General features: G+C 39.3%; 1 protein-coding gene across 1 annotated transcript; it reads right to left on the bottom strand.

The window, feature by feature from the left end:
* Positions 1-1,314: 1,314 nt before the first annotated feature.
* Positions 1,315-2,315, bottom strand: LOC108047406 (seminase). Its single transcript, XM_017127561.1, has one exon. The coding sequence runs from the start codon at positions 2,313-2,315 to the stop codon at positions 1,521-1,523; it is 795 nt and encodes a 264-aa protein (XP_016983050.1). The 3' UTR covers positions 1,315-1,520.
* Positions 2,316-12,479: the final 10,164 nt, after the last annotated feature.

Here is a 12,479-nt window from a genome sequence, read left to right as displayed (position 1 = left end):
AATGTGAACTGACTGGCCGGCGAGCGACCCGCTGGGGGAATTAGTGCTCCGTGGCCCAAGGGGGCGGCATTAGTTCCCTCACTTAGGAAAAATACACAATTTTCTAATGTACTTTCCAAAAGTTTTTCAGCCTGCATCATACTTTGATGTTAAATTTGGGACTAAAATAAAATACAAATTACAAAAACTGAATTCTAAGTACTTTTCATTAGAAAGTTTATAAATAAGCTTGGAATGGAGAAGTTTAAAAACTTTCAACAATAGAAAACAATTATTATTAAATTGCCAAAAATTCTTTTTACTGCTTATATTGCTAACTTTTTGAACTCTGCTGTATGTGAAGTTCTAAGGTATTTTCTTAAAACGGGTTTTTTTTTATAAACAGGTTATCTTGTTTACCAAAAGAAAAAAGGGTTTATGCAATGAATTTTTAAAATAAATAAATAAAGTTAAGTTTATTTAGCATTAATATTACACATGTTTATTATATACATATGAGATATATTTTTGGATTAATGTGTAAATAAGAGAGCATACTCCGCAGATTTCTTTAAGTGTAAAGAGCGCGGATTGCGAGCGGCAAAGAGCAGAGGTTGCATTAGTTGAATCCGCTGCCGGCGACCGCTAAGCAGAGTGAAACTGTGTGACACAGCGAGATATTTTCACTGGCAGCATGTTTTGTGTTGCCTCCCGCTTTTCCCGCATTTTCCCCTTTTTTTCTCACCGGCGGAGGCGCCAACGCTGCACCTTTTCTCTCATCTTACGCTTCGCTGAGCGTTTGAGAAAATCTGAGAATAAAAACCATATAAAGTGAGCGTTGAAGAATAAGATGAGCACGTGAGGTGCAAAGAGTGGCACTTTCTACATTCTACACCTTTCTTCTACTACCTGAATTTGTAGAATTGCATTATATCTACTAGTGTCATGATGAATTACAAAAATTCCGCTTGACAACCATGTAAAACTTGGCAGAAAATCAATTCTTCTTCTAGAATTACAATACTATTTAAAAATCATGCATAAAATATACAAATCAAGCGTTATGTACTAAACTAATTCTTGAGAAATATAATAATTTAGTTCTTCTACAATAAAAGGTTACTTGGCGTGTCGCTGCCATTCAAACTATCTATAATTTTATCATCATAGTTGAGTAATTTAATGAATCATAAATACTTAATTTAACTCAGCGAAATCTACATGATGATATGGAAGCGCTTCGGTTTAGAACAGTTCAAGAGCAAAATAACTAGGTCAGCTAACTCAGTAAATGAACAACAACTTATTTGAGAGGCCAGTAGACAATAAAGCTTATATGGTTTCAAATTCAAGTTTATTTTTAGAGTTACACTCGACAAAGATCATATTCAATTTAAGGAATTTTTGATTGCAATTTAATTTACGAATTAAGGGTTAAATGGGATCATCTTGTTTGTAGTACAGTTTAAACGAAAAGGCTGGCGAATTAAACTGTATTATGAAGAGTTAAAACATTTAAACACAATATATAAATGTGTTTTTTAAAAGCCCATTGCATTTATAGTCTTGTTGATAAATTTAGCGTAGTATCGTACACTCATGTAGATGTCGGGCTTCCTGCTGTTGCCGCATTTATAAGTCCACGTACTGAGGCCGCAGACCTCATTCTGGAACATGAGTGGTCCGCCGGAGTCGCCAGTGCAGACAGTTTCATGATTATAGGCACGTGCACACAATACATTCGACGGAATGAATATGCGCAGTTGCTTCTGGCAAACATGTCTGTCCACGATTCCAACTTTCATAGAGCGCAGAGTTTTCCGCGAGCCGGCACTCAAGAAACTGTCACTGGAACCAAAACCGGCCACGGTGACTTTATCCTCGGGATGCAAACGCGTCCGGCAGATCTTGGCATACCCAATGTATTTGCCCTCCAGGGGATATGTGCTCTTGCCCACTGCGATGTCGGCAATGAACTTCTCTTTGTTGTACTCCGGATGCAACCGCAACTGGAGAATATAGTTCTGGGCATTTGTGTCATGGCGATTAAATTCCCGGGTATGTCCAGCGATCACGTGAAATTTATTCAGGTTCATGTTCTCAAAACAATGGGCTGACGCGAGAAAATGCCGCGATGTGATAAGTGTTCCCGAGCACAAGAGTTTGGTTTTATAAAAGATCTGCACACCGACTCCGCCAATTTCGCTGTTGCTAGTCTCTCTTCCACCGTATATCCTGGGGTGAATCCTTGGAGCGGGTTCCTCATCCACTTCATCACTTTTATTTGAAGAGATTAGCAGAAACAGCGAAGTTATGATCACCCACCTTGATGACATGACGTTGATAGAGGGTAAATATTTCTAAAACGTTTTCTACAAATGCCTTGAAATTGATTCGTTTCTTGAGAGAAGTCAACAGTGATTTACAAAAATATTTGCATTACCTTAAAATTCAGGTATATAGGTATATTGTTAATAAAACAGTTTATTATAATTTGTTTTCAAATGTTATAGAGAGTGTTTTTATTAAATAGAACTGGTGGTGTACGATTAATTTTCAAGATTTTTAGATTTTATTAAACCTACTTTTTTTTCATGGGTTATTCTTACATCTGAAATTATCTTATTCATAAGATTAAATACAGATTTAAGCTGAAAATGAAATCTCTGAAAATCAGCTTCCAAGAAAAAATAACTTTCAATAGACTAGTTAGGATTCAAGCCAGATTTACTGGCCAATGGGATTCAGGCCATGACAGCGGCGTCGTCGAGTCGATTACGCGAAAAGTTCTCTGTGTGAGTGGAAAGTTTAACCCATTTTCCTTTGAGGATTCCCATTGGTCTTTTTGTGGAATCGCGGCACGTTTTGTTGCCAGTACATTTGCGGTTATGTGCTCATTGCAGGCTCACACACACAAACACACACACATAAATTTGTCTGGCTGTGCGTGTGTGCGTGCGGCTCTTGCCAAATTGTCGATTTTATTATTTGTGTTTATATGATTTTTCAGCTGTTCTGCATTTTAAAGGAAGTTGGAAAACTGGAAGGAAATAGAGGGGTTTGCCGAGTGCAAGCAGAAAAAATGCGAGGCGCGTCTTCAACCTCATTTCTTATTATAATGTAAAAAAAATATCCTTTTACAAATTCAAAACGTTGAAATGTACGATTTCTTTTGTTGCCGTTTTTAACGGCCGGATAGAGAGATTCTATGTGCGACTGTGAGTTCACAGTGCCCGCGAGTATTGTTGTTCAGGAATGTCCGGGTCACGTCCGATTTTGCATGTAGTTTACGAAGGGAGATATTTATCAGCGGGTGTTGAAATATTCCTCGATTCACTGGGTGGCAATTTTCGAACATTTTTCGTTTGAAAACTCATCGTTGTCACCCGTTGGTGGAGGCTCTATAAATTGCTTTTTGATTCAACTCGCCCTTCACTGAATGGTCCTTTGGTACTTGCAATGCAAAACTCCAACAAGACTCTTGAAATCACAGAATTTATATTTCTAAAAATCATTGAAATGCACTAAAAATACATTGTGATGGACGTAATATCAACATGAAAACCTATGGTTTATTTGTTAGAAATAAATTATTTGTGTTTAATAGGCCTGATGTCCTTTTCTTATTTGATTCAGTTTTAATTTTCGTAAAAGAAATATTGGTTTTCAGGTAAAACATTAGAATTATTGGTTTACTTTGGTTGTTTCATAAATTATTATTGGAATGGTTTTAATAACAATCCCAATAATTAAGTTCAGAGCGGAACACTTTTCATTAATAATGGCTCAATACTTTTTAATACAATTTTAAAAAACTAACATTTTTTTTCCCCTTGATAAATAAAGGAAAGTGTAACATTTATCATTTTAATGTCTACATATGGAAATTTATTTAGTTAATTCCCAGAAAAAATATGCCAATATAGCGATTAAATAAGCTAATATAATGGCGATTATAATTAATGTTTTATATTTTTTCTATACTGTTCAAAGACCTTTTTTATGGCATCAGGCATCTAAGAGTCGATTTAAATTATGTTTTTTTCTTAGCAATTCGTATGCCACAAGCATTAGTGGCAAAAGTAAAAAAAAAACAGTTTTATTGCCTATTTGTTTATGTTTTTACAGCATTTTTTTTGTGCACCGTAAAAAAAAGGAAATTTCAGTTGCAGAAAAGCCACTGCAGCGAAGCATTTATTAGTTTAGTTTTCGAAATTAAACGTATTTGCATGTCAGGCTGTCACACACACAAATTTCTCCCCAAATAAAAAACTTTGCCATTTTCTGTGGGCCCGTATGTGTATGTGTCTAGTTGATGTATTTTTTGCAGTTGGCGAATGTTATAATATTGTTGCATGATGCCTTTGGTGTCTTTTGTCGACGGTTTGGTAATAGTTGTTGTTGATTTGCTTGGCTTTTGCCTGCTGCCACTGCCGAGTGTACAATTTAATTGCTTTTTGGGTTTTTGTTGGCCGCACACATTCGGCTGTGTGTGAATATGACGGAACTGGTTGTCGTCTAACAATTTATAGAATGGCCCCGTCAGACGATGTGGGAGCCAAAGAAAATCCAGTTGAAATTTCACGCCGTAGAGCAATGGAGCTGGTGAGGATGGCTGGCATGTCTGCTACAATATTTTGCTTTTAACTTAAAATCTAGAGTTTAATTGTCATAGGATGTAGATGGGCGTGCACCCAGAAAAATGATCGAATTTCTATCAATTATACGAATAAAGATGGTTATTTAAGGTCTGGCCATAAAAAGGAAATTGTAAATAAAATGCAACTTTACACAAACAGGCAATTTCCAAAAGTGCAATATGCAAACATGATATATCAAGTCTTCGTCATTAATTATATAATTATTATCTAGGATATGAAATACAGAAAAACACAGACAAATTTATTTATTTACCTGCTAGTTAGCTGAGCTAAATCTCTTACAAAATCCAAATTTCCAGAATAATCCTACCAAAATCTGTAATCTTGTAACGGATTTAGTATTGCCAATTATTTTCGATTTGATTAAATATATTTCTGCCAGTGTTCCGCACTCTTGCACTCTTTATCTTTGGCTGGTGTCAACGGAAGCCGTCGCAGTGTTTGTTAGGTGGCTGCCATCGAAATTCCGGATTCAACAGCAAAGTAACCAAAATGCAATTGTTTTGCAATTGGCATTTTGACCACATTCTGACACCCCATATGGCCAAATGGCGAGTGGCAGTGGCAGGCACTGTAAATTGCGAAAAACTAAATATGCACAGACATGCGCAAATGTGTGTGCGAAGTTGGCGTTATTTAGTTAGCATTTGAAATGTTTTTCCATTGCCTGCACTCGGCATTAGGAGGCATAGGACATTTTCTGTCGATATGCCGAAAAATTCTTAATTGAAAATGAATTTGGTTTTGCCAAAGTGCTGCGTGCTGCTGCCGATTCCTCTTTTTTTTTTCGTTGCCTTGTTTTGCTTTCTACTAATTCGGATTGTTTTGTGTTTTATCTGGATGTGATGGCAGTTCGAACAGATCGAGGGGCTGGGTTTTCAGTTTTTGGGGTCTGTTGGCTGCCATTTGCATATTTTTCAAAGCCTGCAGTCGAGTGCTGTTATCCTTTGGCACAGCTGCGCTGCTGTTTACTTAGTGTCGCCGAATCTGTATCAGAATCTGAATCAGGCAAGGAGCATCCTTTCCACTTTCAGCCGGAACAGCACCAACACAACACACGAGCATGGGCAAATACAAAAATTCTAGTCTACATATTTGAATTCGACAATGAACGGAGCAAATGCCTCTGTTCTGTCTCTGAATTTGATGAATGTAGGAACGGCCATCGCATCGAGTCACTCAGCACTGCGATATTAAAAGCGTTTATAACGATTTGGATATAAAATTTGTTAATACATGCCTTGAATTTTCCAGACTAATAATTAATTAAGGATTCCATGTTTGCTCAACACTCAAAGCATACCACAAATTCTTGTCTCATTCATAATGCTTCAGATTAAGGTAATACTAATAATATAATTGAGTCAGTTAAAATTTGAAATATGGAAATGATTTATTTTTTGGTAACTTCTGGAGTATGAGGGAATATTTTGCTAAGTGCACCTGCATTTGTGTATTTGTTGTGGATATAATAGATATATAGACGGACAGCTGGATAACTGGACAGGCCGGAGGCTTCATCTGGCTGGCTGCTGGCCATATTTGCCGTTATGCATGCAAATTGCACTAATGAGCGTCACAAAATTTTGCATAGACAAATGCCTGAAAATGCCGAGCAGCCACGGCGGGGATTTTGCATCTCCCCAATGCTCGGCTAAAAGGTTTCAGTTCTTGGCCCTTAAATGAGGTCGACCCCGAGAAAAGAGACCACAAAAGCTGCCCCAAACTCGCCAGCTGGAGGGCACTTTTCACGCACGGTTTGCCACGTTCACGGAGCTGTGACAGTTTTTAGCCACTGCATCTGGACATGGAGCCACTTTTGCTGCTGCTGCTGCTTCTACTGCCATTTTTGCTCATTAGAGTAAATGCACTTAATTAGAGCATACCAGCCATTGGGGGTTTCTCAAAAAAAAAGGGGACAAAATAAGAGGAGCAGAGCAGCGCCAACGGCTATGATTACGCCGTTCTTAATAACAATGATGGAAACAACAGGGGCTGTGGAAAAAAACAATGCAGTTTACACTTTAAATGAGTGCAAATAAATAAATGGCTAAGCGAAATGCGACAAATAGCTGGGAAATGGCAAAAATGGCTTACAAAGTTGCGCATTTTAGTGGCCGCTCTCCGCTGGTCATTCTGCATTTAACATCTACCATTCTCCACTGGCTCTCCACTGACCAGTAATTTGTGTGCGACAGGACCCCGACTTATTTGCATTTCCCGGCAATTGTTGTTGGGCATCATTAGCGCACGAGTTGTGTGTGGTTCCGGCAGATAAAGCATACTGCGAAAAATAATTAGGACTTTTAGAGATCCTAAGGTCTGATTCAAGGTAAACCAATATTGTATACAAAAAGACTAGATTTTTTTTTTTTTATGTTTTCTTCATTTGACTGTATAAATTATAATAAAAACAAGAAAGGAAAGCTAACTTCGGGCGGAGCCGAAGTTGATATACCCTTGCAGAATATTATGTACATTATATTCTCCAAAATTATTCATATGATGCATTCTTAATACTCAGAAAAAATCCCAACTTCCTAACTTTACAAACACCAAAGTTATGGCATTTTTGATCAATCAGTTATATGGCGGCTATAGGATATAGTCGGCCGATCCTTATGACATTTGGTAGGTCGGATTGATTGGCCAAATATAAAACCCATAGAAAATCCCAGCTTCCTAACTCTACAAACACCAAAGTTATGGCATTTCCGATCAATCAGTTATATGGCAGCTATAGGATATAGTCGTCCGATCCTTATGAAATTTGGTAGGTCGGATTAATTGGTCAAATATATAACCCATAGAAAATCCCAACTTCCTAACTTAACAAACACCAAAGTTATGGCATTTCCGATCAATCAGTTATATAGCAGCTATAGGATATAGTCGGCCGATCCTTATGAAATTTGGTACGTCGGATTGATTGGCCAAATATAATACCCATAGAGAGTCCCAACTTCCTAACTTAACAAACAGCAGAGTTATGGCATTTCCGATCAATCAGTTATATGGCAGCTATAGGATATAGTCGGCCGATCCCGGCCGTTCCGACTTATATACTGCGTGCAAAGGAAAGAAGGGTGTGTGCAAAGTTTCAATTCGATATCTTTAAAACTGAGAGACTAGTTCGCGTAGAAACAGACAGACGGACAGACAGACGGACAGACAGACGGACAGACAGACGGACAGACGGACAGACGGACATGGCTATATCAACTCAGGAGGTGATCCTGATCAAGAATATATATACTTTATAGGGTCGGAGATGTCTCCTTCACTGCGTTGCACACTTTTGACCAAAATTATAATACCCTCTGCAAGGGTATAATAAATAGAAAAGTATCTTGGGCAGAGAATAATTTTAAAGTAATCAAAGTGCATGGTGAAAATGGAATATTTTTTAGTGATACAAATACGAGTATATCTTAGTAAATTAATATAACAATTGCAACCTTTTCCATAAAAAAAGAAGATACAAGGGTTTAAAGTGAATTAGTTTTTATTGTATATTATTTAATATCAATGAAAAGCTTTCCTTTCCTTTAAAATCCCTCTTTTTTTCAGTTTACAGCAAGTACTTTCATACCTTGATTGCGATTACAGGCCGCTCATTAAAAATCATTCAAATTGATTGCAATGGGTTCGTTTCTTTATGCCTTTTGCAACTTTGTGTCAGCCATAAGAATCGCAGCAGGAACCTGCAAAGTAATCGGATTGTTAACTCTACATATGTACAGCGATCTGCGGTATTTCGAAAATTTCGGACAAAAGAAATTCCTCGTCCCCAGACCCAAGTTCCCAGTTCCCAGTTCGCAGTCCACTAAATGCTGCTGCAACTCGAGGTCTGTCCGTCCGTCTGACTGGGAGAAAAGTGCCCGGGGCAATGGCAAAGCCAAATGGTGCAATGTGCGAGGGAAATTGTTTGCCTTTTGCTTGTCTTTGTCGTTTAATTAACTAAAAAATTGCTTTTTTAAATAGTTTCCAGCTGAAAGTCAGCCAGAGACATACAGACACAAGGGGGAAAGGGCCGAAGGACGATGGGGGAGGGGGCAGGGGTTTGAGGGGCTTTCCGCTGGGGCGAGTCTCTATTAAAGAAACGCTTGAATAATTTCAGCCTTAGGCCAGTGGGGAGCAGCCATTGGAATATTATGCTTGCCATTTGCTTTGACGCTCGCTTTTAGCTTATTAGATGTTCTGTGCCTGCTCGGGCGCCATCTCTCACATCCCGTCGCCACCCCACGCCACTCCACCTCACCCCACCACCCACCTAGTCGTTATGCAATATTTATTAAAGTGAAATAAAACACTGAGCACTGCTCTAGTGAATACTGCTGCTGCTGTTGTTGATTGCTTAAATATTCTCTTTTGGCTACCTCCGAGCGTGCCATTTTTTCACACATCCCTACGTCCCCCCCCCCTCTGGCTCCTCCAAGTAGTTGTAATCCAGCGCATATCTCCATTAAATATTCGCAATGTAAATACATAAATACTTGAGTAAGACGCTTAACCAGCGCACACACACTCATTCTCCGGCTAAAACACCCACACACATTCCAGTGCCCAGCTTAGCGTAGGCTTTGTCCCGCCCCAAAATGCCTTGTATGCCTACATATCTACTTAGCATTAGTGCACGTACTTGGGCTTTGTATTAATTTAACTGAACAGACACGGGTCGAGGTGGAGTGGCCTTGGTGGAGGGACCTCCATGTGGCCTGAGCCGAGGAGACCCCATCTTCCCGCCACCGAAGCTCCCGGGATCCTTAAGTGGGTGAGTGAGCCTATTGAGGCGATTTCGAGGGACGCACATAATAATTAAATTTCAGGTTCCGATGCCAATTTGCAAACGCGATTTGAAATGCAGTAGATTGAGTGACTGAGGGCCGATACAGAGGGGATTTATGGAAATGGATGCTAATTGCAAGTCAGGGTGATATTCTTATTTTTATGATTGTTTATGAAACACAAGTTAATCGGCTTAATAAGAATTGGTTTGGCTAATATTGTTATTTTTTATGCTTTTTGTATATATAATTTATAATGAACATAAGAAAGATATGGCGCAGGGATGTAAGATCGTTTTATTTTGCATGTGTTTTAATAGCAAGTGCCTTTCTTAATCATTGATTATGTAAATCTCTCTTATGCCAAATATAAAATACTACAAAATAATAAAATAATAATATAAAATAATAAAAATATGTAAAATATGCCATATTTATAATAATAAATAAATATAAATGGCCTTTGTTAATCATTGATTATGTAAATTTCTTTTAAGCCATATATGAAATTAAATCGTATTAAAAGATATTTCTGAAAAACTGTTTTATGTGCAAACCGAGTTCGAAATTTCAGTTTAAGCTTCGTTTACTCAATTTTGCTTAAATTTTTTGAGCACTTGGCCTAATTAGGACACGGTGCTGGCGGTCGTCTTAATTGCTCGGGCCTTCAGACTCCTTTCGTTGGGGTGGCGGTTGAAGTATCCGTACTTGGCCTATAAATAAATATATTTCCAGCAATTTCCGCTGCAGTGCTGGGGCGTGTCCACTTGGCACCGGGGTAATGAAGTGCCCCAATGCCCGTACACATGCATGCACTCACTCTCACCTATGACGTGTACAAATTGCGTCACTGTAACTTCTCATTTTGGCCATTATTTTGTGGGCCGCCATTCACCGTTCAGCGTTCGCTATTTTTTCTGGCCAGCTTTTCCTCTTTTAACGACTTTGGCCGGGGTGGCTGGCAAAACGCAAATTTTTCGGTGCATAAATTAAAATGCAAATCCTCCGCATGGAAAATCCCCCTGTAATTAACATACATTAGCACGAGGAAATGCAAAACTTTTCTTTCCATTCCTTTTTCGCCTTTCGCCGTTCTCCTTTGGTTTCTTTTTATTTTTGCTCTCGGCACTCCCTGTGTGTTTGTGTATATATTTTCGTTAATTTCTGGACAATGACAGTTAGGTGGCAATGGGGGCAGGGGGAAGGGGGATGTGGATCCTTTGGGTGTCTGTGTGCTAATATAAAAATACAGCGGGTCGGCAGTGGAAGGACCTCCTTTCATGCATATGCAGTACGTGAAATGAGCAGCACTCGCACACACACACTTACGTAATGCACATAAGGTTGGTGTACTTGTATAATGAGTAAATTACACAATCAGCCCTGTCCATTTTTGGGGCCAGAACCTGCGCCTCACTTGACTTTCGTTGGACTTTTCATTTTTCGTCTCTCTGTTTTGCTTTTTCGACCACCTTTTTTTCGTCCTATTTTTAATTTGCAGCTCGATTTTTTGTGCTTGAAATTTTTCCACATGGAAAATTATTTGATTTATTTCCACTTGGACACACTGGCACTGCAATAAATCTTCGTTCAATATGCCAGAGTAGCGCAGCGGGTAGGGGTCCTTTCACAACTACATGTGTGTGTGTGTGTGTGTGTGTTAGAGCCCAAGGACATGCGGCCAATGTGCGTGCGTATGTGTGTGTGCTCACGCAGTTGAGAACAGAAAATTTTATTTAGTGTTTAGTGCGCCTCCTCTGACAGCTGCAAGGCAACAACAATTGCAAAACTTCGGCACAAGAATTTGCTGCTGGCCAAAAAAGTACAATAGCAACACGAGCGAGCCACAGTAATGCTTTCAATTTTCTTCTTCTGTGAAATTCGGGCCACATTTTCAGATGCAGCTGCAGCTGCAGATGGAGCTGGAAAATCTAGGGGAAAAGCGGTGGGGAAAAGCCGGGCCCCAGTCTGAGGGGCACGAGTTATGCTTTTGAGGCTGCGGCTGCGACTGCGGCTGTGGCGTCACCAAAAGCTGCCCAGACGTGCTGGCAGGTCTATAAAATGAAACTTTATTACACATCACACTCAGGACCTCGCCTTCGCACACATATGTATGTACATGGGCGCAGCCATTTTGGAACGTAATTGAATTGTTTCTGCCTTCCATCCGGCAACACATGCAAGGGTCAAAGATGAACCGAAAAACTGGAGGTAAGGAGTCTACCTCTCTTTGGGGAATTTCACACATGCCACATGCCCCATCCTCCCCCGAATACCACATTTTTTAACCACTCGTCTTCATTTGCCAGCCAGCGAAAATTTGCCTATGCTTTTGTGAGAACTGGATTTTTTTTGTGCCCCTTTACTCCCTGGCAATTTAATGAAATTTTATTATTATGAACAGGCCCATTAAAGTTTATTAGGGCCGCGTGAGTGTGTGTGTGAAAGTCCTTTGGCTATTTACTTGGGTTCTTGGTGTTTTGTCCCAGGTTAACCGCCGAAAGTTAGTGCATAGCTCAAGGCGTCGCTTGTGCAGCATTAAAAGAATATCTGAGAATCATTTGACCATGAGCTCAAAGGAATTCCCAGCGGCAGGAGCAGCTGGCTGACACGGGATGGGTGGCAAACATCCTGACGTCCTTTTGAAGTGGGTTGTAAAACAAGGGCGTTGGAGCATTAAAATAAATACAAATTAAAATATTTCCCCCGTGTGGGTTCGCTTCACTCTCTCGTAGACCAGAAATTGCTCGAATGAAATGGCTCGGAAATATTTCTTTGTGGCTGCTCAAGTAGTTGACGTTTAGTGTTTCAAAACTTATTGTGTTGGAATTCTGTAGGCATTCAGGTAAATACTTTCATTTATACATCACTTTAAGCCCTTGGTAATCCACAGTTCTATGTTCAAAATTTAAAGGTTAATCCTCATGAATCATTAATGCGATAAGACCAGCCTGAATGTTTGCATCTACATCAAATATGCCAAAATAACACTGCTAAATACATATAGAAATTAATGTTTTAATTTCACGCTCAAGCAAGCATTTAATATTTT

The sequence above is a fragment of the Drosophila rhopaloa genome, unplaced genomic scaffold (genome assembly GCF_018152115.1).
Source record: "Drosophila rhopaloa isolate 14029-0021.01 unplaced genomic scaffold, ASM1815211v1 contig_167, whole genome shotgun sequence".
Classification (NCBI taxonomy): Eukaryota; Metazoa; Arthropoda; class Insecta; order Diptera; family Drosophilidae; genus Drosophila; species Drosophila rhopaloa.
This window is presented reverse-complemented; position numbering and strand designations above follow the sequence as displayed.

Coding starts and splice junctions, on each gene's coding strand:
- LOC108047406 (XM_017127561.1), bottom strand. CDS start 2,315: ATGTCATCAAGGTGGGTGATCATAACTTCGCTGTTTCTGCTAATCTCT.